Source organism: Uranotaenia lowii, unplaced genomic scaffold (genome assembly GCF_029784155.1).
Source record: "Uranotaenia lowii strain MFRU-FL unplaced genomic scaffold, ASM2978415v1 HiC_scaffold_173, whole genome shotgun sequence".
NCBI classification, from domain to species: Eukaryota; Metazoa; Arthropoda; class Insecta; order Diptera; family Culicidae; genus Uranotaenia; species Uranotaenia lowii.
In genome coordinates this window covers 38818-62152 of record NW_026597777.1, presented here as the reverse complement: position 1 = coordinate 62152, position 23335 = coordinate 38818, and the positions used below count along the sequence as shown (strand labels likewise).

Genomic DNA, 23335 nt, shown 5'->3' with positions numbered 1-23335 from the left:
GCTGAGACTTATTTTATGTCCAATTTTGTTATGGATGGGAATCTGTGAATTTCTCTATAAATATTTAACAAACTGTATTCGCTCCAGAGTTGTGCGAGCATTGAGCAGCATGATAAAATGTTTAGAACACTGCTAAACTAAACTGAATGATTAAAACACCCCTCGCCTGCTGTCATTGCATGAATTTTCACGTGTGTGTGACAATTTGTTTTGATGGCGCACCTGCCATTTCTCCATCTCGTTCACGCGCACAGAATCAAAAGCGTTGTTTCCCTCCGTGCATGTTTTATGCATATATGAATGTGTAAAATCGAGTGTCATGTCATGTCAGTAGAGTGGCAAATGTCGAAGATTTTTTCGTAACTTGGAGTAATCGCCAAAAATACGCATCTTTCGGTTGTTCTACGTTTCAAAATTGTGCTCGATATGTAGCACAGGTGCCAGAGTGTCGGTCGACGTCGGAATATCGTCCTTTCGAGAGCGATTTGGGACGAAAAAGTGCAGTTCTTTTTTGTTTGATGGTGCATTCTTTTGTTGTTGGATCTTGTAGAGCAAAACTCAGCAGCTAGCGAAAAGAAGATCAGCTCATCCATTGGCTACGGGTTGCATGAAAGAAACCGCCTATCTCGGGGTTTTCAGTATACCAGAGCGAGAAGGAATCCGTGATTCGTGTTTTACCAGAAGAAAGATTTCGTTTCGAGTAAAATTTTACTATTTTCGTGGGTTTTGGGCAAATAAGATTGCCGATCGATTCGACTCCTATGCATTACGTCTGGCCGGTCTGTGCTGGCGGTCCACTATTGCTGGCCACAGAGCCAGCCCACGGTTGCGAGGTCAAGAAAAAATAGTGCTCTCAAAAATCATCAGCAAGAAGACAAAGTAAAAGAAACTGGAGTGGGATCCGAACCCTTGTTGAGGGCACTTAGAACAAGACGATATTTTCGAAGGAAACTATCGGAATGTCTACCCTGATGGATGAGGATCGCCGGAAACGGTAATCATGGACGATAAAAACTCCAATAACATTAAAACATGGACAATTTTTCTTCTCAATTTTCAGGCTCTTGGCGCTAGAGGAACGCATCCGGGACCCCGGTAGCATAGCCAATCTGGACAGTCTTCTGGACACCGTGACTGCCTTGGTAGCCGACTGTGACCACGACAATGTTAAGATTATCAAAAACATTGAAACTTATATTAAAAGATGTAAGTAAAATAGTCACCATCATTATTGTATGCTATTTATCATCGTCATCATTTTTTTCACATTGTTCGTCTTCTGTTTGAGTTTCAGATGATCGAATATCAATATGGGATGTGTTGGTATTTTGATAGCAATGGTTATTTATCGAAATTAAGATAACCAGTAAAACTTGATTATTGTTGTTTTTAATTCATCTACAGACCCCGTTCGTTTTTGGTAACATGCCCAAAAATTTTATGTTGCCAAAATCGAACGGTCACTTGTTGTTGTCACTTTTTTATTTTAAATTTTTATTTCAAATTAGTCACAATTGATGTAAAACCTTATATTAACATAAAAATTTTCAAATTGGCTCAATTATATTAGTTTTAAGCAGTAAAACATAGAAAAATTCATATTTTTACTGTTAAAAACTATTGTAATAAAGCCGAATTTCATGCTCATATTACGTTTTACATTAACTTTGATTAATTTGAAATGAAATTAAAAAAGTGACAAAAAAACCGTGTTTTTTGGATGTTGCCAAAAATGAACGGTTTTTGCTCGGATGTTACCAAAATCGAACGGGGTCCTATTTATGATACCTTTTGGCTTTAAAATTGTAATTTCGAGTGGACTAGAACAATTTGACAGGAGTTTCCTTTTAAAAAGATTCGAGCGTGTGGAAATCCATACCTTTTTATTTAAAAAATATTATTTTTAACATTACAGCAATAATTAATCCCACAGGTTTAACTACAGTTGTCTATTTAAATTTTTTATTCATTTTAAATTTTTTTTAATTTTTTTTTTCATTATTAAAAAAAATTCAATTGAAAGGTAAACACTAGATGGCTAATCTTTGATCTCCACGTTCTTAACATGTGAATTGGATGGTTTTGTATTTTTAATCTCGTTATTTGTTGTTTAGTCAATGACTAATCGAATAGATTGTCGTATTTATTTTTTTATTTTACGCAATCGAATTTTAAAGCTTTATTCTATCGATGTTTGATGTTTATTCGACTAAGCAATCATACTACAAATTCATTTTCAGTTTAATAGGAAGAGCTTTGGATATTTTCATTCTCTCAAAAGTCACCGGAAATGCGTTGCCTTTCCTGATTCGATAGATTTTTTTCGATGCGTTGAAATTATAACTTACTTAGAATTAAATCATTCTGGAGTCCTTCAAAACGTTTTGACTGAAAATTTGTTCTTGCATTAAGTGCTTGTTACTAGCTGAATTGTCAGTTTGAAAGATGATTCCGGAGCATAAACGAGAAAGCAATGATTTAGCAAGTCATTACACTCTTCGAATAAATAATAATACTTGTCTAAAAACAGAAAGGAAAAAACTCTTTTATGAAACACCCTTTCTTTCTTCTCCCCCAGATAAGGATCTTGCTAGGGAAATCAATGAGCTGCGCATGAAGCCAGATGATTTCATCCCCATCAAACTGATTGGCCGGGGTTCGTTTGGTGAGGTCCAGTTGGTGCGGCACAAATCCTCCAAACAGGTGTACGCCATGAAGCGTTTGTCTAAGTATGAAATGATAACACGCTCCGACACGGCATTTTTCTGGGAAGAACGTTACATTATGGCCCACGCCAATTCGGAATGGATCGTTCAACTGCATTATGCCTTTCAAGACAGTAAGTATTTGTACATGGTAATGGATTACATGCCCGGTGGCGACATCGTAAGTCTGATGAACATTTATGAAATTCCGGAAAAGTGGGCCATCTTTTATACGATGGAAGTAGTCCTGGCATTGGACACAATCCACAATATGGGATTCATTCATCGTGATGTTAAACCCGACAATATGCTGTTGGATAAATATGGGCATCTAAAGTTGGCCGATTTCGGTACTTGTATGCGAATGGGACCGGACGGGTTGGTACGTTCTTCGAATGCCGTCGGAACACCAGATTATATCAGTCCGGAAGTGCTGCAATTTCAAGGTGCTCAAGGCGGTTATGGTCGTGAGTGTGACTGGTGGTCGGTCGGGATATTTCTGTATGAAATCCTTATAGGAGATACACCGTTCTATTCCGATAGTTTGGTGGGAACATACGGTAAGATTATGGATCATAAAAATTCCTTACACTTTCCTGAAGATGCTCCGATCAGTGAGAACGCCAAATCATTGATTAAAGGATTCCTAACCGATCGAACTCAGCGATTGGGTCGTCACAGCGTGGACGAAATAAAGTGTCATCCTTTTTTTCAAAACGATATGTGGACCTTCGACAATTTACGTGAATCCGTTCCACCAGTCGTTCCTGAATTGAGCAGTGATGACGATACACGTAACTTCGATGAAATTGAGAAGAAAAACAGCGTTGAAGCTAACTTTCCTACACCGACCACATTTTCCGGAGATCATATGCCATTCATAGGATTCACATACACAGGTGATTATCAGCTACTAAGCGGTGGTTCTCAAGATAACGTTGATAACAAAACTACAGCTATCAACTCATCACACCGGAACCATCATCGGCATCGATCGTCGAATAATGCTGAACTATTGCGGTTGGAAAATATGCTCCAACGCGAACGCAACACTATTGAAATGTTGGAAAAACAGGAACGCACCCTGCGGCAACAAATTGAACTTATCACTCAACGTGAAACTGATATTCAAAACTTGGCCAATACTTACGAGAAGGAACTGACTATGTTGAAGCACAACTTTCGGGAAATACAACGCAAAGCCGACAGTGAACTGGAAGCTCGAAGAAAAACCGAAACCATGCTTCTGGAAACGAAACAACGTCTCGATGAGGAAAAGAACAAAAGAACCAGAGAGATGAACAACAACCAACAGTACAATGATAAGATCAACATGCTCGAGAAACAACTTGCCGACGTGCAGGAAAAGTACAAGAATGAAACAGAAAACAGCCAACGTACCAAAAAGCAGCTAGCCGAGCTACGGTTGTCTAAGACGGACGTCGAACAGAAAGCAAACGATCTTCAGTCTATGCTAGCCGGTTTGCAAACCGCTCGTGACGTTTTGCAACAAGAAGTAGCAGATCTACAAACACAGCTCGTACAAGAACGGAATGCCCGCATACAAATGACTGAACTTCAGAAGGAACTTGATGGGAAAATCCATCTTCTCAGCGTCGATTTGGAAAGATCGGTGTCACGGGAACAGCAAGTGTTAGTGGACAATCGCAATCTGTCTGATAAAATCTCCGAATTGGAAAAAGAGAACGCTTCGATGGAGTGTGAGCTGAAAGCTGTCCAGAGTCGATACCAGCAGGAAGTCCGAGCTCACCAGGAAACCGAAAAGTCGCGGCTTTTGAACAACGAAGAGGCTAACATGCAGGAGGTCAAAGGTATTGCTTTGTAGTATACCATTATGAGTTTTTTTTTTGATCTGTCAATCATCTTTTTCTATATTTAGCACTTCAAACCAAACTTAATGAAGAAAAAGTTGCACGTCAAAAGGCAGAACAAATGTCTCAAGAAAAGGAGCGTCAGATTTCAATGCTTTCGGTTGACTATCGGCAAATTCAGCAGCGATTGCAAAAACTGGAAGGAGAGTATAGACAGGTTTGTTGTATTTTCTTATACTAATTGATCCAAATAGAAATGATTTTTGTTTTGTTCTTGTTTGCAGGAATCGGAGAAAGTGATTGCCTTGCACAGTCAACTGGAGCAGGAACAGAGCAAAAAGAGTACTTTACTGTCGGAGCTTAGTCTGCAGAGTTCTGAAGTTGCTCATTTGAAGGCAAAAGAAATGCAACTGGTGAAGGAGGTACAACAGTTCCGAGAAACGAAACGAAAGTACGAGGAGGATATCATTAAAATAAAAAATGCACACAATGTTGATATTTTGCAGGTATAATTCGGAAGACTAGGCTTTGGTTGTGTTTAAGTTATTATAATATATTTTTTTTTTTCAGATGAAGGAGTTACAAGACCAATTAGAAGCGGAGCAGTACTTTTCAAGGCTCTATAAAACTCAGAGCAACGAAGTTCGCGAAGAGCTGGATGAAAAGACTAGACAAATACAGGAATTGGAAGAAGAACGAAGCTCCGGAATACACCAACTCCAGATAGCAATAGCACGTGCTGATTCTGAAGCCCTTGCCCGCTCTATAGCGGAGGAAACTGTGGTCGATCTGGAGAAAGACAAAACGATGAAAGAGTTGGAGCTGAAGGACCTTATCACCAAGCACCGCAACGAACTAGCTACCAAAGAAACCGCTCTAACGTCTCTTAAGGATCTCGAGACGGAGTTGAATAAAGAGCTTAACAACAAAAAGTTTGAACTGGATGATTTGTGTCAACAGAATCGTAAGATGTATGATGAGCTCAATCATCTGAAGAGCGAACAAGTGGAGATGGAAAAACTCCGCGTTAAACTGAAGAATGAGACTATGTTGAAACAACAGGCCGTGAATAAACTAGCGGAAATTATGAACCGCAAAGACAACAACCTTACAGGAGGTAAGCAAAAGAGCAAGGTGAATTCAACGGCCGACTTACGGAAGAAGGAGAAGGAAAATAAACGTCTTCAGCAGGAGTTGGCTGTTGAACGAACAAAATACGACGAGCTGTGTCTGAAGCACAATGAAACCATAAGTCAACTCTCAAAAGAAATTGATGTAAGCGACCTTTACATTTTATTTCCCTAGCTTATTTAATATATGTACATTAAAATTTATTTTTGCAATAGATCAAGTGCAGGCTGCAGATGGAAATTGAGTGCAAAGCAACCGAAATAGAACATCTTCAAATGAAACTTAACGAAACGGCATCGCTCTCGTCTGCGGATAACGATACGATGGAAGACAACCAAGATGCTATGTTTGAGGGCTGGCTGAGTGTGCCAAATAAGCAAAACATCAAGCGTTACGGCTGGAAAAAACAGTTTGTGGTGGTTTCTCCTAAAAGAATCATTTTCTACACCTCTGAAACGGACAAACAGAATACGTGCGATCCGTTGCTGATTATTGATCTCAGGTTAGTGATTTTGAAATCGATATCGATTTTTCGCTGTGTGGGCTCAATCAAAACTATTTTTTTTTATATACAGCAAAGTGTTCCACGTACGGCCAGTGACACAGGGTGATGTGATCAGAGCAGATCCGAAGGAGATACCGCGAATATTCCAACTGCTCTATGCAGGCGAAGGAGAAGCCCGTCGGCCAGACGAGCAGCAGCAAATAGACATGAACACGTCGTCCAAGGATGAGCGGCCGCTTACAATGCAATACAAAGGTGAGATTTACTTTCACAACTCAACCGCTCTTGTTAAAACATCTCCGCAATTATTTTAACGTATAAAAATTTAAAGAGTTTCATAAAAATCATTATTTTCTTACTGTTGTTTTTTCAGGTCACGAATTCCTTCAAATCAGTTACCATATACCGACTACATGCGACCTGCCGTCGTGCCAAAAAAATCTCTGGCATGTTTTCAAATCATTACCCGCATACGAGTGCAAAAGGTATAACAGTCTCTAGGATTCAGAGAAGCAGTGATTAATTAAATATTATTTGATTACAGATGTCGCTTCAAACTTCACAAGGAACATGTGGACAACAACAATCCACTGGCACCGTGTAAGTTGCACCACGATCCAAATCACGCCCGAGAAATGTTGCTGCTGGCGACATCGACCGAAGACCAGAATCGGTGGGTCAGCCGATTGTCGAAGCGTATCCAGAAAAGTGGATACAAAGCCAATTCGACCAATAATCTCGGTGGCAGCAGCACTGGAAGCAGCAGCAGCGGAAACGGAGAAGGTAGCAAGATATCGCCAAGGTAAGGCTTTGGTTTTTTATACCTGTATTTAATAATCAATCCTCCATTAGCATTCATCATATACATGTGTTTCTAACATTGTTTCTCAAGTAACAATTTCATTCTGGGGGTCCGTTGACTAAAACTGTAATCTCTCTGAAATCCTCAGTCAATCAACCCGTTCCAATTACAAGCCGTACGCTGTGAACGTGCAACGGTCCGCGACTCTTCCGGCAAACGCATCCCTTAAGCAGCAACAGTAGCTGGAAAACGAGGCCAGCGTAACGAAACGAAACCTAGAGGAATTCGCTCTTCCTAAAGACACAATATTTGTGTGTTTGTTTATAGGACTCTCGACAGCAAAGGGACGAGAAATCCAAGTCATCATCTAACGCTTAGGGTTATAACGTTTTTTAGACATTAGTGCAACTACAATGGACAATAACGGCACTGGGATAGGGCCTGGTTGGTGGTGGCTCCTTTGGAAAACAAATGCTCACATTTACAAAAAAAATAATCGATTAACAACACAGGAAAGAGGCAGCTCACAATGCAGGACTGATAAAGAGGTTGATTTTTTGCAAAGCTGACAACTAATCTGAAAGTAAATCTGAGAATCTATGTACCGATGTATTCGGCCATCGTGACTAATAGAGCAGAAAATAATCTGTCGCTTGATAAACTTTCCTTTCAAACAACAAGACATTCCTTCATAGCTTTTAAAGTGCCCTTTATGCCAGAGCTTAATTTTCCCGACATATTGAACAGCAAATTCTAACTGAACAATTGCCTGACTGATCTACTACTAACTAAACTTTCCATTTTTGTTTAATTTGAATTGCTCCATTCGATACAATTTACTTCCTTGTGCTGACCATTCACTCTAGCAAACGTACGAAAAGGTGATTAGGTTTCAAGCCAACTGATAGGTAATCAAAATGCATGCAAACATACATACACGTATTTAACTATTCCTAAGTTATACGTTTTTTATACGACATTGAACAAAACAAAACGTAAAACAGTAGCATTTGATCTAGTGGTTATTTTTTTATATAATATTACTACATTAACGGATACTTTCGAGAGGATTCCGACTCTGTGTACACGAGGAACGAAGCAAATCTAGCTGGAATTATAAATTCCGTTTAAGAATGGATCATATCCGTCTAAGTAAAACAACGATGACTAAACAGTTGCTTTTCCTAAATGGGCAACCAGAGCAAAAAAAAAACGAATCTGGTGGAAATCACGGATGTGCATGCGAATGTTTTATATCTAGCATTTATAACAGTAAAATGGAGAAGAAATATTGCCCCAATGCATCGAATACTACAAGTAAATTGGAACGAAGTAAAGCACGCTGCAAGGATAAATCTTGTACAATGTTAAAGAAACAAACACAAAATGAAAAAATCGTTATCAGAAAGATTTTATATATTTAACAGATTTTTTTAAAATCTTAATAATCCGTTTTTATTATGTATAGTTAAACAATTATTTCATTACTAGGATTAGAAAGAACAGAAATCAGCATCAACCTATAAACCAACTAAAGTGCCTTTTAAAATTCTACACAGCAGCAGCGCGAATGTAACATTACTTCAAAAACAATATATTAATACTGATAATAGTGATATAAATCAATTTCATTAACCACATTAAACGAACCGAATGGAAAAGCCATCTCTGCTATGTGTTTCGCAACTGATTCGTATTATTTTACAACAACAAACAAGAAAAAAAAAACAGAGCGAGGCAATCAATTTCTCAGACGATTCAAACGAGCATTGAGCGGTGAAGCTGATTTTTTTTTGGGAAAAACACTCTTTGGAGTCAAGAAATAGATTGTTTCGTTGAATAAAACAAAGGAAGGATATTTTTGTAAATGAGATGTTTGGTTTTACTAAAATGTTTGAAAGAAACTTCAAATTTTGTGATTTTTTTTTATAATTCTTCATTTGAAAGGGCTCATACCTTAGGGGAGAGTGGGGATCAACCCTTTTCTAATTTTCACCATATCTTTTTGGAAAAATTTAGCAACTCGCACTCTTTTACATTTTCTGACAGCGTGTAACTTCAAGTTTCTATGCTCCTAAAATTAGAACGATACTTGAACCCGTAGATGAACTAGATGCATTTTCGTGGGAGTAAAAAAAATGCGATATTTTTGAAGCTAAGGGATACTTGATCCTTTATCCAGGAAGCCCTAATCTATGGAAAAAAAATCAAACAAAACCCCAAGATAGAATGTTAAATGACTATTTTGGTCATGTTTGTTCTCATTTAACAATCTATAATTGTCAGAAAAAAATTCTATAGCTTATTCTCAACCCTTATGACATTGCATACATACGGGCGCAATTTTTTATAAACAAGAGAAAATTAATTATGTTAGCCCTTTTCTTCAGATGATTGATGGATGAATATTAGCTATTGGATAAATATTAGTAATCTCGTAATCAGCAATGACCACTATCCTCTGAGAAGAAGAATATACCGGGATCATTTGTACCCAAATATAAGAGATCGATTGTACCCAAAATCAACATTTTAGAAAACTTTTTCTGAAAAAAGTTGGGAGTTTTCCATCGCTTTGAAAATATTGTATTTTGAAGTTCATTTTACACTCGAAAGATTGATGTATTGGAATAAATATTTTTGTTATAATTTTTCCATGTTAGAAACATTTTAAAATGATAAAAAGAGATCTCCAAGTCACATTTTGTGAAATTTTTCAAACAAAGTTTAATAAGGTACACCGGGGTAAGTGTGGACGGGTTTTCGTATAGTTCAACTTTAAAAAATCATTAAAAAATCAGCAGTGGAGCAGTTTTGATAAATTGACGTTCAATGTGATGCTGAACATGTTGTTTACAAAAGCTGAAGAGATGAGCTCGATAGAAGCAAAGCGAAAAAAGTTATCACGTAAATCGTTATGGACGGCTGGTGTCTTCACTTACCCCGCTTTATGGGGTAAGTGTGGACGGTAGATTTTCCCTTTGATTTCTCAGGAAATTTTCAAAAAATTTGTGTTTTCTTGTTGAATACGTTACTTTATTGCTCGAACCGTCCAAAATTTTGAAAAAAGTTCATGATACTATAATTATAGTGTGTAATTTATCTTACAACACACGGGATCCGATTTAATCAAAAACACAGAACAAATAAGTACTTTACTCAAATTTTCATGATCCAAATGCTAAATATAGCTAAATAATACAACTCATAAAGGGTGAAGGACAGAAAATTGGAAAAATGTGTAAACACTAAGTCTTTTTAAAGCCGTCCACACTTACCCCAGGTAGGGGTTGGAGACAAAATTTTAGTTTTTTGTAAATAAACTATTTTTTCTTAATTTTTAACCGCCGTTTCTTTTTCTAACTGGTTGTTTGGAATGTAAGGATTGTTTCAATGTAGAATTTTTCATCGAGAGCCAGCTAGTTTAGGAGAAATTTGCAATTGAAAAAGATGCACATCAACTCGACATCGTAGTTGAAAATAGAAAATTCCGAAAAAGTCGCTGTAAACATCCGTTATTGTCTGAATCGTATCTTTTTCACAGTTATTGGATAGATTACAAGTAAATTGAACATTCTGCATCAAAAGTTTGAAAAAATAGTGCACAGTATTGATTTTATAGCCATCGTCCACACTTACCCCGCGTCCACACTTACCCCGGTGTACCTTAACTCAAAAACTTATTTTGTTAAAATTTTTTGAGCTTCAACCATTGCTGTTTTGTTCCATTTGGCACATTTTTCTAGAACATTTGATCTTTCTACGACATTCCAGTTTGGAGATATAGCTAAGGAATCAAGTATCCCCAGGGATCAAGTATCCTCACTCTCCCCTAGGGTTTTAAGCAGTGTTCCGAAAATCACTCGGAAGAAACGCTCATGATAGGTTTCTAGTTGGAAACATTCAAAGCCGATTGCTGCTGCCTGTTGTTCCATAGAGATTCGGCAGAGCGACAATGCGAAGTCAATGTAAACAAGATTCAAAAGCGAGAGCGGATTCGCATCTAAGTCAATCTCTCAAGCTCACTACCTGGTGTATCAGAAGTGATTGAGACACTGACTGATACAAGATCCAATTCGAAAATCCACTCACTCACTCATTCAAACTCAATCAATGCGGCCTTGCATCGGTTCATACTGCCTGCGTTCTTTCTGGCAAAGCGGCAGATACATAAGCCCGTTCAACAGCCAATTGAAATCGGTTTCAATCGATTTCGATTGGTAAATTGTTGTTCACTCAGCCAATGTTGTGATCGAAACTAATCCAATTGACGTTCAATGAAGCCAATCGAAGTCGATCGAAACCAATCGAAATCGATCAAGCTCGAGAGCAGGATTCGTTTCTATCGGTTTCAATTACACTAATGCCATATTCGTTTTCATCCTGGTGGTGCACCGGTAGTGCACCAAGTGCTGTCAAAACGTTTTTTTTTATATGAAGATGACAGCAGTTGGTGCACAACCATCTTTCCACCAGATGAAAACGAATATGGCATAACACACATGTAGTTGCTTGCTGTCAAAAACAGCTGGTTTGGTTTGTTGTGACTAATTTTTGATTGTTTCTTTGGGAGCGGTGTTCTTTGTGGGGTGCTGGAGTCGGTGCTGTGCGAGTTAGCTAAGTCGGTGGTGCAGTGCCAGTCGTGCTGAGTCGGTGGTGCTGTGCTAGCCATGCTGAGGTGGTACTGTGCTGAGTCGGTGGTGCTGTGCTGAGTCAGTGGTGCTGTGCTGAGTCGGTGGTGCTGTGCTGAGTCGGTGATGCTGTGCTGAGTCGGTGGTGCTGTGCTGAGTCGTTGGTGCTGTGCTGAGTCGGTGGTGCTGTACTGAGTCGGTGGTGCTGTGCTAGCCATGCTGATTCATTGGTGCTGTGGCAGTCATGCTGAGGCTGTGGTGCTGCGACATTTATGCTGCTTCGGTGGTGAAGTGTTGGAAAAGTATTTGGCAGTTGCTGCAGACAATAAAAAAACTGATTTTGTTTCAAAAGTTTCGTTATTGGTGCTAGTAAAGGTGCTAGTAAAGGTGTTGTCGGTCAATGTGGTGTCGGTGGTGCAGTGTTGAGAGAACAATTAGTGTAAAAAATTAAAATAAGTTTTTAATAAATTATGTAGATAGTACAATTGAAACTTAATAAACCTTTCTTTTTATATTCTAAATCATATCTAAATGCTATCTGCCCTAACTTTCCTGAACCTACTTTCTTCGGATACTGATTCGAACCAAAATCATCACGTGATTTCAGAAGTTGGCCCAATGCTCCTCCCATGCTGCGTCGTTTATTCCTTCCGTGCCGCTTTCAACGCAGTCTTCACCCTCAATTTCAAAAAGCTTCCTCATGCGTGTTTTCGCCTTGAGCGGACTCAGAGACCTCGGTTTTGCTTTGACCATGAGCAGTACATCCTTTGTGGCCAGATCCCGCAACTTCTAGGAGATGCCAGTGCAAAGGGCTTCGTTCGGTGCCGCTAATGACTTTGGGGCAGGTCCGTCGGGCTGGTGTCATGTTTATTAAGAATCGATAAATCATTAAAAAAAAGTTTTTTTTTTTCATTTAATCAAGTAAAAACAACAGTACAGTAACAAACGATTGTTATTATAATTTTCATAAATAAATAAAGCCCAAAATCTCCAAGTACACAGCTGTATAAGAAAATGACAGCAAAAACAGCGCGTTAGTATTAGTGTCTGGCTGTTCATTCAGCAGCCTGATAGAAATCGATCGAAGTCAATTGGAAAAACAGCTGATCAACTGTCAATCCATTTCAATTGACTTCGATTGAGTTTTGTTGAACACACCTATGTTCATACTTACTGCCTGCGTGTTTGAATGGCTATTTTGGTCCTTCCCAACAACAGCAGCAACAAAGCAAGATGTATCAGGCAGACAGCATTCGATCATCGATCAGTAAACAAGTGAGTGAGTGAGTGATTGAGCAAGAAAAGTTATTGACTGAAAGAAGAAACTTAAAATCAGGTAGCTCCTCACTCAGTTGAGAATTCCAACTGGAGAAGAAACGTCTCTCTTTCAAATTTTATTTCTTTGATTCTCGGAGCAGCGCTGTCGAACACAATCTTTGCCCCGCTGGGAGATAAACAAACCGACAAATAAGGTTTTGCTTTCGCTGTTGAAAACGTTTCAGCGTCTCTCCTGAGAATTGAGTGATTTTCGGAACACTGGTTTTAAGGAGCCAAACTCGTTTTTGTTTTTACAATTGTTAGCTTTTTTTGACTATATATCTATTTTATACCCATGATGAATAAGCCTTAGATTCTTAGAATCCCGGAGAAAGCAAATGAAAAAATAAGGTAGGTAGGTATAGCAATTTTAAGCCAGAATTAAAGAATTGCAACTCTTTAGTAATAACGGTTTTTTATTATTATTTTGGGCTTTCTTTTAGGGAACATTCAGACAAGTACAAATGTAAAAAAATATGTATTCACCTAGAAATTGTTGTTTGGGTCCAAATGAACAGTCTGACATAGATAAACTGAACTTTCTGTAAATTATTCACAAAAAAAACAGCGAACGAACAGGAAAATAACAGAAAGATTGAATTTTAAATTCTTAAAGGTGATTGATTCAAGACAGTTTTCATTTGGCTCGTTATTACGCGTTTAACCCCGAAAGATGGTGTTTGATTCGGGATGATTTGTAGTTGTATATTGGTACAACCTTCTCTGAATCTGATCCGTCTGGGTATTTGAGGTCGGCGCGAAAATGTTATATGCTAACAGAGTGTTAACTACGAACGATTACTGTTACTTTTTGAAAATATACATATTTTTAAAACGTCACTGAACTAAACAAATATCTGGCTTATCGCGAGACACCAAAATGCATATATTATGAAGACAACAAACCAATAAACAACTCCTTCGACTAAATAACTGATTTCTAACCCCACGAAATGAGAACGAACAGTCGTTTTAAATATGTTCAAAAAGCATAACAGTTAAAAACCACAACAGTTGGCAATATAGAACGATAGGTCGGAGCCAAAAGATAGAAGAGAAAAATACATATTTTTATAGGACATATTATGATAGTTGAACTATGACTCGGTTTGCACTTGCCCCGGTCGACCTTATTATTGACGCTCTATAGAACTGATTAGGGTTAACAAGAAGGGTGAATATTAGTGTGGCGGAAAAGCGCCTTCAGGCATCAAGGACATTTTGGCTGGAGTCTAGCTGGATTCTCTCCTCCCCTAAAAAACTCCGATACCACATAAAACGTAGGTAAATCGTTGTCAGTTAATCATTACGTATTGAAGTTAGTTTTGTGCGAGCCACATTGAGATTTGGGTTGGTCTCTGTCTCTTCTTTTAGCTTGGAAGGTTCTTACCTGAACAAATATCCAGATATTACGCCGGCCATTTTCCCACAACCGTACTTGCCGCTTTTGGTGAATATTTGGTTAGGTAAGAATCTTTCAAGCTAAACGGAGACCAACTCGAACCCCGTTGTGGATCACATAGTCCTTAAAAGTACACTAAGGTCTTTTTAGCACGGATTGGTTTTGCTCTATATTCAAAACATGGCTTTATTTTACACGGTTTTTGTCATTCTCATTCACGGTTCTCACGAATCAACACGGTTTATGAGAGAAAATATTTCAAGTCCTATGTACTTATGAACGGCGGATTTTATACCGTGGAAAAAACCTCAGTGTACACACTCAGACAAGAACGAAACGTTAAATTCACCTGGATTTTCAAGTTGACGCTCGTTACGCGAATTTTCGCTTGATTTATGTAAAGTAGCTTATAAAAATTCATTTGTACTGGGGGAGTTAAAAAACAGTTTGTTGTTCTTCAAAACAAAAATAAACGCAGATCATTTTTCAATAATTTATTAATTTTTGTCGGTATTTTTTAGCTGTTCCTAATATTGTTTTGTGGTTTTGCTTTGCATATTTTTTTATTTTTCATTATAGTTTTACAACTGTGGTGATTTGTTTGACGTTATCTTAAAGATAAGAAGACTGAACCATTTGAACTGGGGAAACTAAAAAGGTAGTAGATCTGTTTTAGTTTGAAAGAAAAATGTTGGTATGTATTATGCTTTTGAATTGTTTGTTTCTTTGCATGTTTTCTGTTTTAATCTACTTTGCTTAGGTTCACTTTACTAGTATTCAGTTACTAATTAAAATTATAAATAATGTTCTCATAAGACGAAAGGTTTAATTGAAACAAGCGTACCAGTTTTTTGCTTGTTTATTTTTTTAAATGACTTTTCCTGTTCTATCTATAGAAGGGTTTCAAATTTGAACGTTTCCGACTTATTCACATGCTATGGGATTTGGATGTGTTGTATTTTGTTTGATTCTTTTTTAATTCACAAGACAAAGACAATTTGAAGAAGAGTATATAAACCATTGACATGTAAAATTAGCTCCGTTTGAAATGTTGATCTTGATTTATTGTTTACGCAACATTCATTTCTATGTTTCGTTACATACGCTTGGCTTTTTCGATTTCCATATTAAATTTATTTAACGTATTTATCCCAAAAGTTCTATTGCGATCTTGATGAGCAAAAAGCGTGACATATTCGATCATTACTTTTTCTCCTAAATTGGTTGTTTACTAATTGTTTGAAGTTTTGTTTCAAAGAGAATTTAAAAAGAATCCAGTATAATCTACCTGCCGTTTGTTGTAACAAAAGCGAAGGTCCAATAGCACGCTCAATTTTTTAGATGAAAATTGGAGAAAAAAAATCTGGAAAATAGTGCACAGCACTTAAGTGCAGTTTCGATTTGGGTTCGCTTTGTTGCTGTTCATTCAACCAGAGTCATTAAAGATCACAGAGATAAGAATAGAGAAAGAAGGTCTGAAAAAAAACAAGTTGTTTTTATTTTAGCAAGTTAGAGAAATATTCCACAGCAATTGTTTCAATTGTAGTTTTAGTCTTGCGATTTCAGCTTCTATTGCAACATGTTCAGATGTGTCGATTTCAGCTATAAGTTGTACTAAATTGAAAGGTTGGGTTTCTTTCCTATTGAGAATCAATAATTTCTTGATCTACTTACAATGCGGTGTTGTTTATTCTTTATACTTGAAAAAAAAAACCTAGACGCTTTGCCTCTTTATTTTTCCAGTTTCTGCAATATGCATGTTTTTTGAATTTGTTTTTCAACTTTGCAAGAGTTTGATTTTTAATTATTCCCTAATACCTACTAAGTCATTTTCACATACACATTGTGTTTCGATTCAACTCATTGCCATTTTTCTGCTAAAATGTAGAAATTATCGTATTATTGAGTTTAATTCTGATGTTTTCGTTAGATTCAGTTTCAACAACTTTGTCTAGTCTAGTTTCTTTTCATCACTCTCTTACTACACATTGTTTTAACTTTTGCATTTCTACTTCTTTCTGCTCTTTTTCAAGACGTATCTTGGCGGTAGGTTTCGTCAAATCTTTATCTGATTATTCTTTTCCTTTCAATAACCCTCACTTTTGTGTAATGATTATTGTTTATAAATTGGTTTTAATTAAACTGCTTAAATTATATTCACACAATGATTTGTTGTTGCTTCTGCATCTATTATTAATGTGTTTGATGTGTAGATAGGTTAATGTTGCCATCGAACTATTCCTGTATTGGAAAACAATCGATCGGTCCAATCAACGCGTACCGGAAGATAAGGAGAGGAAGTATGTTTTCTGACAACAAGAACTACGGCAGCGAAGATGGTTTATTGAATAGTAGCTTTTATTTATCGTAATATAAAAGAAGAGCTCGCTGCACCAGGATTATGAATGAGAGGTTGGATTTTCAGGCAGAGCTTTGACAGTACACAGGATTAAGCTTATACCAGGATCTATTTAGCGATTCGATGAATGATACTGTAAATGTAAGAAAATTACACAATTAATAAGTTTTATACTTTGATTTACTGAAATTTTAATAAACAACTGAGCATTCTATTCTTTTATATATTTGATGCTTACAATTCATCCTTATGAGAAATTAAGGCGAATTTACAAACGACGATAGGAAAAACTCATGTACGAAACCAACAAAACGTAAATTAGAGAGCCTTTGAAAAAACACCGTAAGAACATTCGAATGAAACGACTCAATAGAATACGACGCAAAAGTTTCGTTTAAAAAATCGTTTATTTTCTATTTATTAACACAGTATAACAAAATTGCTCGAAAAAATTGTTATTGTAGCATTAGCGACGTTGAATTTTCTGTCTCTCATCGATACGTGACAGCTTATCGTTTTTGGACTAGAAAAGGTGAATAATGCGAGAATACTTCTTTTTTTATCTCAAGTTATCTTTAAGCATTGCTGTCATTCTATTGTATGAACTTTAATCATATCATATTCTATTCGCGTCAGAAAGCAAAACTGTTGTGTTTTGATGAGAAAAATGACAATACATTACCGATTGATAGATAGGTAATATGCAAAAAGAGAAGAATAAAAGTGCTGATGTCGATGGATGATGTAAATTTCACAAGTCGGTTTGAACAACCCGGTATCGTTTTAAACCTTTTAACGACGTGCTCCGCTGTATCCAGTGTGGCCAGAAACTCCCCCGAATGAGTTGTTACTTACGTTTCCATTGCCCGATCGCTGGCCACCACCGCCGCCAGAACCACCTCCAGAAATGCTGCCCCTGTCGGAACGTGGATAGCCTCCGCGACCGCTTCCACCACCTCCGCTACCCGGTCCACCGCCGATTCCACCTAGACCTCGCTGACCAGACCCGCCTCTGTTAATATTGCCTGGTGGACCTCCCGGACCTCCCCGTGGTGGACCACCGGGGCCATTAGGACCACCTCGTGGACCACTACCGCCATTTCCACCCATTTGGTTGCTACCAATGCGACCTCCAGTTTCACCAGGACCACGCATTCGCGTCTTCTTTTCTTCAACATTTAATTTCTGACCATCAGGTGAATTTTCCGGGAAATACAAAGGCTGTCAAAAAATATTATTAAATATGAAACATATTTAAACTTTGCGAAGGGTCTACTAGTAAGTTGGCTTACCGTGTTTGCAAGACAGTTTTGCACAGACGCAGGATCTTCATATGTTATAAATCCATAATTAGGTGGTGCTCGTACTCCTGGTAATTTTTGTCCCTGCTTCGAATGAATGCGTAAATCGACTACCGTTCCATATTTACTAAACAAAACTTTCAGATCATCTTCCGTCGCATGATGTGGAATGTTTCCTAAGAAAAGTTGATAGTTGTCGCCAAACTGTGACGAATTTCCTTGACGACGATCTGTGCAAAAGCAACAAGATAATAAGAGTCTAAAATAGTGCTATTGAACAACTAATAATTCTTACCATCATTATCGTAATTTCGTGAATAGCTAGGGCGACTATCTTGCTGTCTCAGACCACCACTACCAGGACCACTACCACCGCCGACGTTGCTCGAAGGTCCATTGCCACGGATCGGACGTTGCTGGTTCTGAATTCGTTGTGGCATGGGTCCACCCTGTCCAAGATCCGACTGTTGCTGACCACGATCGTATTTACTTGAACCTAGACCACCTAGACCACCAATTCCACCGCTATTTACAGTACCAGAGCTAGTGTTTTGTAGCGATGACCCTCCGGAGGGTGGGGGAGATAAAACCGATTGCCGACCTGCGGTTACGTTGCTGTATCCCTGCTGCTGTTGATGTGACGATTGATGCTGCTGGGATTGTTGCTGCTGATGATGGTGCGATGAAACAGAAGCGAAACTCAGTGGACCCGGGCCCCCGGACCCGCCGGATTTCACCAGATTAGCATAGGTTTTGGGTTCATTGGAAATATTTTGTTGGGTCGGTTGCGAATCATTTACATCCGTCTGACCGTGGTGGTGCGGATGATGATCATGGGCATCACTTGCTTCGGCCGGAGTTGGGTCATTACTCGAAGGGAGAACTGAATCCAATTCGTTCATGTTAAGAGAGCTAGATATTGGCTCAGGATCAGAAATCGCAGCGGTTTGCGACGGTTGTTGTTGTTGGGGAATCGATACTTGAGGAATTTGTTGGGGTTGAAGTTGTGGGGTTTGTGGTTGAGTGACTTGTTGATTCAGGTGTTGGATCGGGTTCACTGGGGGTATTCCGGGGGCCACATTGGGAACCTGTTGCAAGACTGAGTTCTGTTGGGAAACAGTTCCAACTGATGGATGTCCAGAGGAAGCTTGAATCAATTGAGATGAATTTTGTGTTGTAACAGTTTTAAGCAAATCATCGTGCACTCCATTCAGTTGCTGCTGAGGCTGCTGTTGTTGGCCTTGCTGTTGAGGTTGTCCATATCCGGCAATCATTCCTGGAGGACCAGCATTCAGAACCCCAGGAGGGTAATACAGTTGCTGTTGTTGGGCTTGTTGTGGTGCCTGTTGCTGCTGCTGTTGCTGGTCTTGAGCCTGTGGTTGCAAACCAAGTGCAGGCACTGCCCCACTTGAAGCAACAACGTTAGCCGAAACGTTCTGGTTGTTCACAACGGCATTATTATCGACGTCAGGCCCATCCTCTTCGCCTGAACGGTCATTTTCATCGATTTCATCGTCAGAATAGATGTCCTGATAGCGAAAAATATCGTTATGGACGTAGTACTTCTTCGGCGATTGAGCAGCCAACACGAAAGTTTGGGTAAAACGACGCATCGGTTGACCATCATTTGACAGCTCACCGGAGACTTGCACCACTACACCATTTCCCAGGGTCGCCTGCGAATCAACCTGGCTGATCTTGGCATGACAATCTCGGAAGTTGAGCTGTTGGATTTGGCTATGGATCTGCTTCTGACCAATCACCAGCGTCGCTTCCTGACTCTTAGAATCCAACCCTCCATGAACGAAGCTTGAAGAGTTGTTGTAGAATCGATGCAAGTGATCCGGGGCTTTATTAAGAAGCGTGTAATATTGGCGCACGAACTCGCGGCCAACGCTTTGCGGTGAAGGTTGTGCTTCCATTACCATTTCCCAAAATCTAGCAGCTTCTATGTTAATTCTGAAAGAAATGTTTATTGAAGAATCATGTATTCCTATAAAAGACTTAACGTGATGTTCTTTCATTATTTGATGCTTGCCATAAAATCGTGCAGCGTCGACATTTTTGACAAAAAAAGAAACATTATGAGCCATTTTAAGTTTAAGTTTTTTTTTCAAGTTTAAGTTTATTATTCGAAATTACGGTAGCCTCAAAGTTGCATAAAACTGTTGTACAAGGTCATGGATAGTAATCTTTAAGTGGGATTACATGAAAAAATATACGGTTTCTTGAGATTTTGCTCTTAAAATTTTGATGCTTATTTATGTAAAACAGATTACTGAATAAGGAGGAAAATTTATGTTTCATACCTTGAACAATGTTTCTATATTACTATGATCAGATATAACTATAGACACTATAATTTCATATAGTCTGGCAAAGAGGATGACGGGAGCCAATCGAACTGTCATTCGCGCGGAGCCAATCGAGCATTCAACGATAATGTTCAAGCTCTTCATAACTCTCTCCAGTTGCAAAATAAAAAATAGTTTCGCAAATTCGTTAATAACATGCTATTTTTATCACTTCAACTAGAAATCACTTTTGAAAAATATATTACGATTTATAGGTGAAAAAATAGTGAAAATTATGCTAAATAACTTTAGTTTATGTTAACAAAATGCCAGAAAAGCTTTGTGAATCACAATACTTCAACCATGATTTTCCAATATTTAGAAAGTTTGCTCGATTGGCTCCCGCGAATGACAGTTCGATTGGCTCCCGTCATTCTCTTTGCCAGACTATATGAATTTATAGTGTCTATAGATATAACGCTAAAAAGCATTAACTAAAATACTTTTAAAAACTCTGTAAAATCTCATAGTTTTTTTTTTCTTTTGTGGCGTTTAAATAGCTCGGGGAGCTGACGCTGGAAATGAAAATTAGAGATAGTTTGGAGAAGGAAATTTTAAAGTTTAGTTTAGCGTAGAATAGAAAGCGATCATGAGACGTTGGTTAGACCATTATGCCCTTCATTATATCCATTCCGGCTGGATATGAACAAAATGCAGTTCAAGATAACAAACAACCCCTCCTGATACCAGTTGAAGGAAGGACAAGGGTGGGTTCGAGACTGGCTTCTACTTACTCCCTAAGCATCTCACCTGTCGGCAACTTATGGGATTCGAACCCAAAAGTTTTTCTTGCCGATACCGGGGGAATCGAACCCAGTACGCCTGGGTTACCAGACTCGCGCCAGCCTATCCACTAGACCACATCAGCGCTAAAATACTCTGTAAAATCTCATAGTAGGTATAGCTTTATTATTTCAGAAGTTTATAATATTTAACATGCAATATTACAACATATCATGATAAAGATAAGCAAAAATTGATTGGATAAGATCCCGAATAGATTCAACGCCAAATCTAGTTTTTTTTTATTTGATTGCGCATATATATTACACGACTATGCCTAAGACCACTATGGTCAAACTTGGCTAAATCTAAATTTTTGTATCGAGCAAATTAGAAAAAAAAACTTTTTACAGTGCATATGTGTTACAATATTGATAAGTATTCAATTGACTGTGTGTGAGTGCATCCGTGGTTATTCTTTCAACTGTAGTTGTGTAAAGGAAAACTCGCAAACTCGGATTCGCTGACTGTTCTACCCTGGTACTGGTGCTTCATTTTTTTGCTCCATGGCGGCGTCTAGCAACTGCCTAACAAAACTTCCCTCACAGTAAAACCGGAACCGGAAGCAGTGAAACGAAATTGACCGGAATGGCCCTTGATCATTTTAGCACGAAACAAAATAAATCTGTTTACATTGCATTTCCAAAAATGATTCACCATTACTACTCCGTGGAAAGTGTCATTCAACCAGCCGTCGCCGCCTTTGTTACGAGATAAAGTCGAGGACGGCTGTAGTTTTTCGCACGGGTACTTCCAAAGGGGTGAAATATTCTAGGTTAAAAATGGCATCATCCCCAACATGGGTAGCCATATATTTTCAATGGTGGCGTTTTCCTCATTGAACACATTTGATCACTGCTACACGGACCACTTACCTTCAATGTTATGATACAGTTTGACAAAACGTGGATCTATTATGCGCGTCAATCAATGCCGTTTTCTACTTCTAAATACCTAAATTTTGATCCTTTTCTAGTGTCGAACGAAACCGGGACTGCGCTGCCTTCTTCGTCTTATTAACTATACTACTCGACTGCTTTGCTCTGCGAACGCACTCTCACACATTCACTAGTTCTTCGCGGTCGCAAAAATTGCAACTTCCAGAATATGTGGATGAGACACTACACTCAGTGGGCCATGACTAGCTATCGAAATTACTTTAAATTTATGACTATCATTTACTTACCACCACCGGAAATTCCCTGAGCAGAAGTAAAATGTTTCTAGATCGAATTTTTCGTTAGAAACAACGAAAAATGTTGCAGATGAAACTGTCCCGTTCCGATTTTCTTCCAAGCCGTCTTTGATTCGCACACACACCAACTGATTTTTTTATATGATACGCGAAAATGAAATCAACACATTCGAAAAAACAAAGTAAATAGATCGACAGGAAGAGCAATTTCATTCAGGGATGCCAGATGAAATATACCAATATATTTCACAAACAGCATCCCGTTAAATCTAAAGCCCTAAAATAAAAGTGCGGCAGACTGTCATCGCGGAGTTCCAATCGAACTGTCAAAAGTCGTTCCAATCGAGCATAACCATTTTTACCATTTCAAATCTTGGCAGGTATTGCAATCTGTGTGACTGTGACTTTCAGTTTTTTAATTGAAATTAATCAAGAATGCAGAGAAAATTCATTGGAGCAAAACGGAAAGAAGCACTTAATTTTTATTTTAACAATTGACATAACGGAAACAAATTATATAATATTCACAAAACGAAAATCAACTTCACAATCTTCGACACAGTTGCACATCAACAAGAAGTCATGCGAATGTTTTCGTTATTGGCAGTGTTGAAGGATTACAGAAGCTATTTGGGACCATTCAAATATTACGTAACGCTTTTAGGGGGGGGGGGGGGGGGGAGTGGGTATAGCAGTTTGTTACGCTTTGTGGATTTTGTTTAGAAATTTTGAGACAAATGTGTTACGTAGGTTGGAGGGGGAGTTGAAAATGCTCGAAAATTGCGTTACGTAATATTTGAACGGTCCCTTTCAGTGCTGCCGAATCGGTGAGAAATTCAGTCTGCCGCACTTTTACTGTAGGGCTTTAGTTAAATCTGGGCAATTTAAAAAAGTGTGTAAGGCCGATGACATAGTGAATACGATGCGATGCGATGCGATGCGATGCGGTGAATGCAATTCAATGCGGTGAACCACATTTGATGAAAATGTATGTGAATCGCTTAAACCTGACATATTC

The 23335-nt window shown here is 38.4% G+C and overlaps 2 protein-coding genes across 4 annotated transcripts; one reads left to right on the top strand and one right to left on the bottom strand.

Moving 5' to 3' along the window:
- The first annotated feature begins 326 nt into the window (after window positions 1-326).
- On the top strand, window positions 327-8846 carry LOC129759507 (rho-associated protein kinase 1). The gene is made up of 11 exons (XM_055756974.1): window positions 327-994; window positions 1061-1206; window positions 2579-4537; window positions 4606-4754; window positions 4822-5043; window positions 5108-5812; window positions 5884-6170; window positions 6244-6428; window positions 6547-6658; window positions 6718-6975; window positions 7124-8846. Exons 1-11 carry the CDS (start codon window positions 960-962, stop codon window positions 7215-7217), a joined length of 4152 nt encoding a protein of 1383 aa, XP_055612949.1. The 5' UTR covers window positions 327-959; the 3' UTR covers window positions 7218-8846.
- A 4473-nt stretch (window positions 8847-13319) lies between these two features.
- On the bottom strand, window positions 13320-22461 carry LOC129759506 (ras GTPase-activating protein-binding protein 2). 3 transcript variants are annotated; one of them, XM_055756973.1, is made up of 5 exons: window positions 22309-22461; window positions 18281-19944; window positions 17977-18215; window positions 17540-17905; window positions 13320-16817 (listed from the first exon to the last, which is right to left on the bottom strand). In XM_055756973.1, exons 2-5 carry the CDS (start codon window positions 19911-19913, stop codon window positions 16797-16799), a joined length of 2259 nt encoding a protein of 752 aa, XP_055612948.1. In that variant the 5' UTR covers window positions 19914-19944; window positions 22309-22461; the 3' UTR covers window positions 13320-16796. The 3 variants fall into 3 exon arrangements, with proteins under 3 accessions (XP_055612948.1, XP_055612946.1, XP_055612947.1); XM_055756971.1 differs by lacking the exon at window positions 13320-16817 and having other exon boundaries at window positions 17090-17905; XM_055756972.1 differs by lacking the exons at window positions 13320-16817; window positions 22309-22461 and adding an exon at window positions 21998-22156 and having other exon boundaries at window positions 17090-17905.
- Between the last annotated feature and the right edge of the window lie 874 nt (window positions 22462-23335).

Bases quoted from the DNA above. Each gene is read 5' to 3' on its own strand.
- LOC129759506 (XM_055756971.1), bottom strand. From the start codon at position 19,913: ATGGTAATGGAAGCACAACCTTCACCGCAAAGCGTTGGCCGCGAGTTC. The intron at 18,216-18,280 runs GTAAGAATTATT...GCTTTTGCACAG, and splicing joins ACGAAATTACGATAATGATG to ATCGTCGTCAAGGAAATTCG. The intron at 17,906-17,976 runs GTAAGCCAACTT...ATTTTTTGACAG, and splicing joins AAAACTGTCTTGCAAACACG to CCTTTGTATTTCCCGGAAAA.
- LOC129759507 (XM_055756974.1), top strand. From the start codon at position 960: ATGTCTACCCTGATGGATGAGGATCGCCGGAAACG. The intron at 1,207-2,578 runs GTAAGTAAAATA...CTTCTCCCCCAG, and splicing joins TGAAACTTATATTAAAAGAT to ATAAGGATCTTGCTAGGGAA. The intron at 6,171-6,243 runs GTTAGTGATTTT...TTTTATATACAG, and splicing joins TTGCTGATTATTGATCTCAG to CAAAGTGTTCCACGTACGGC.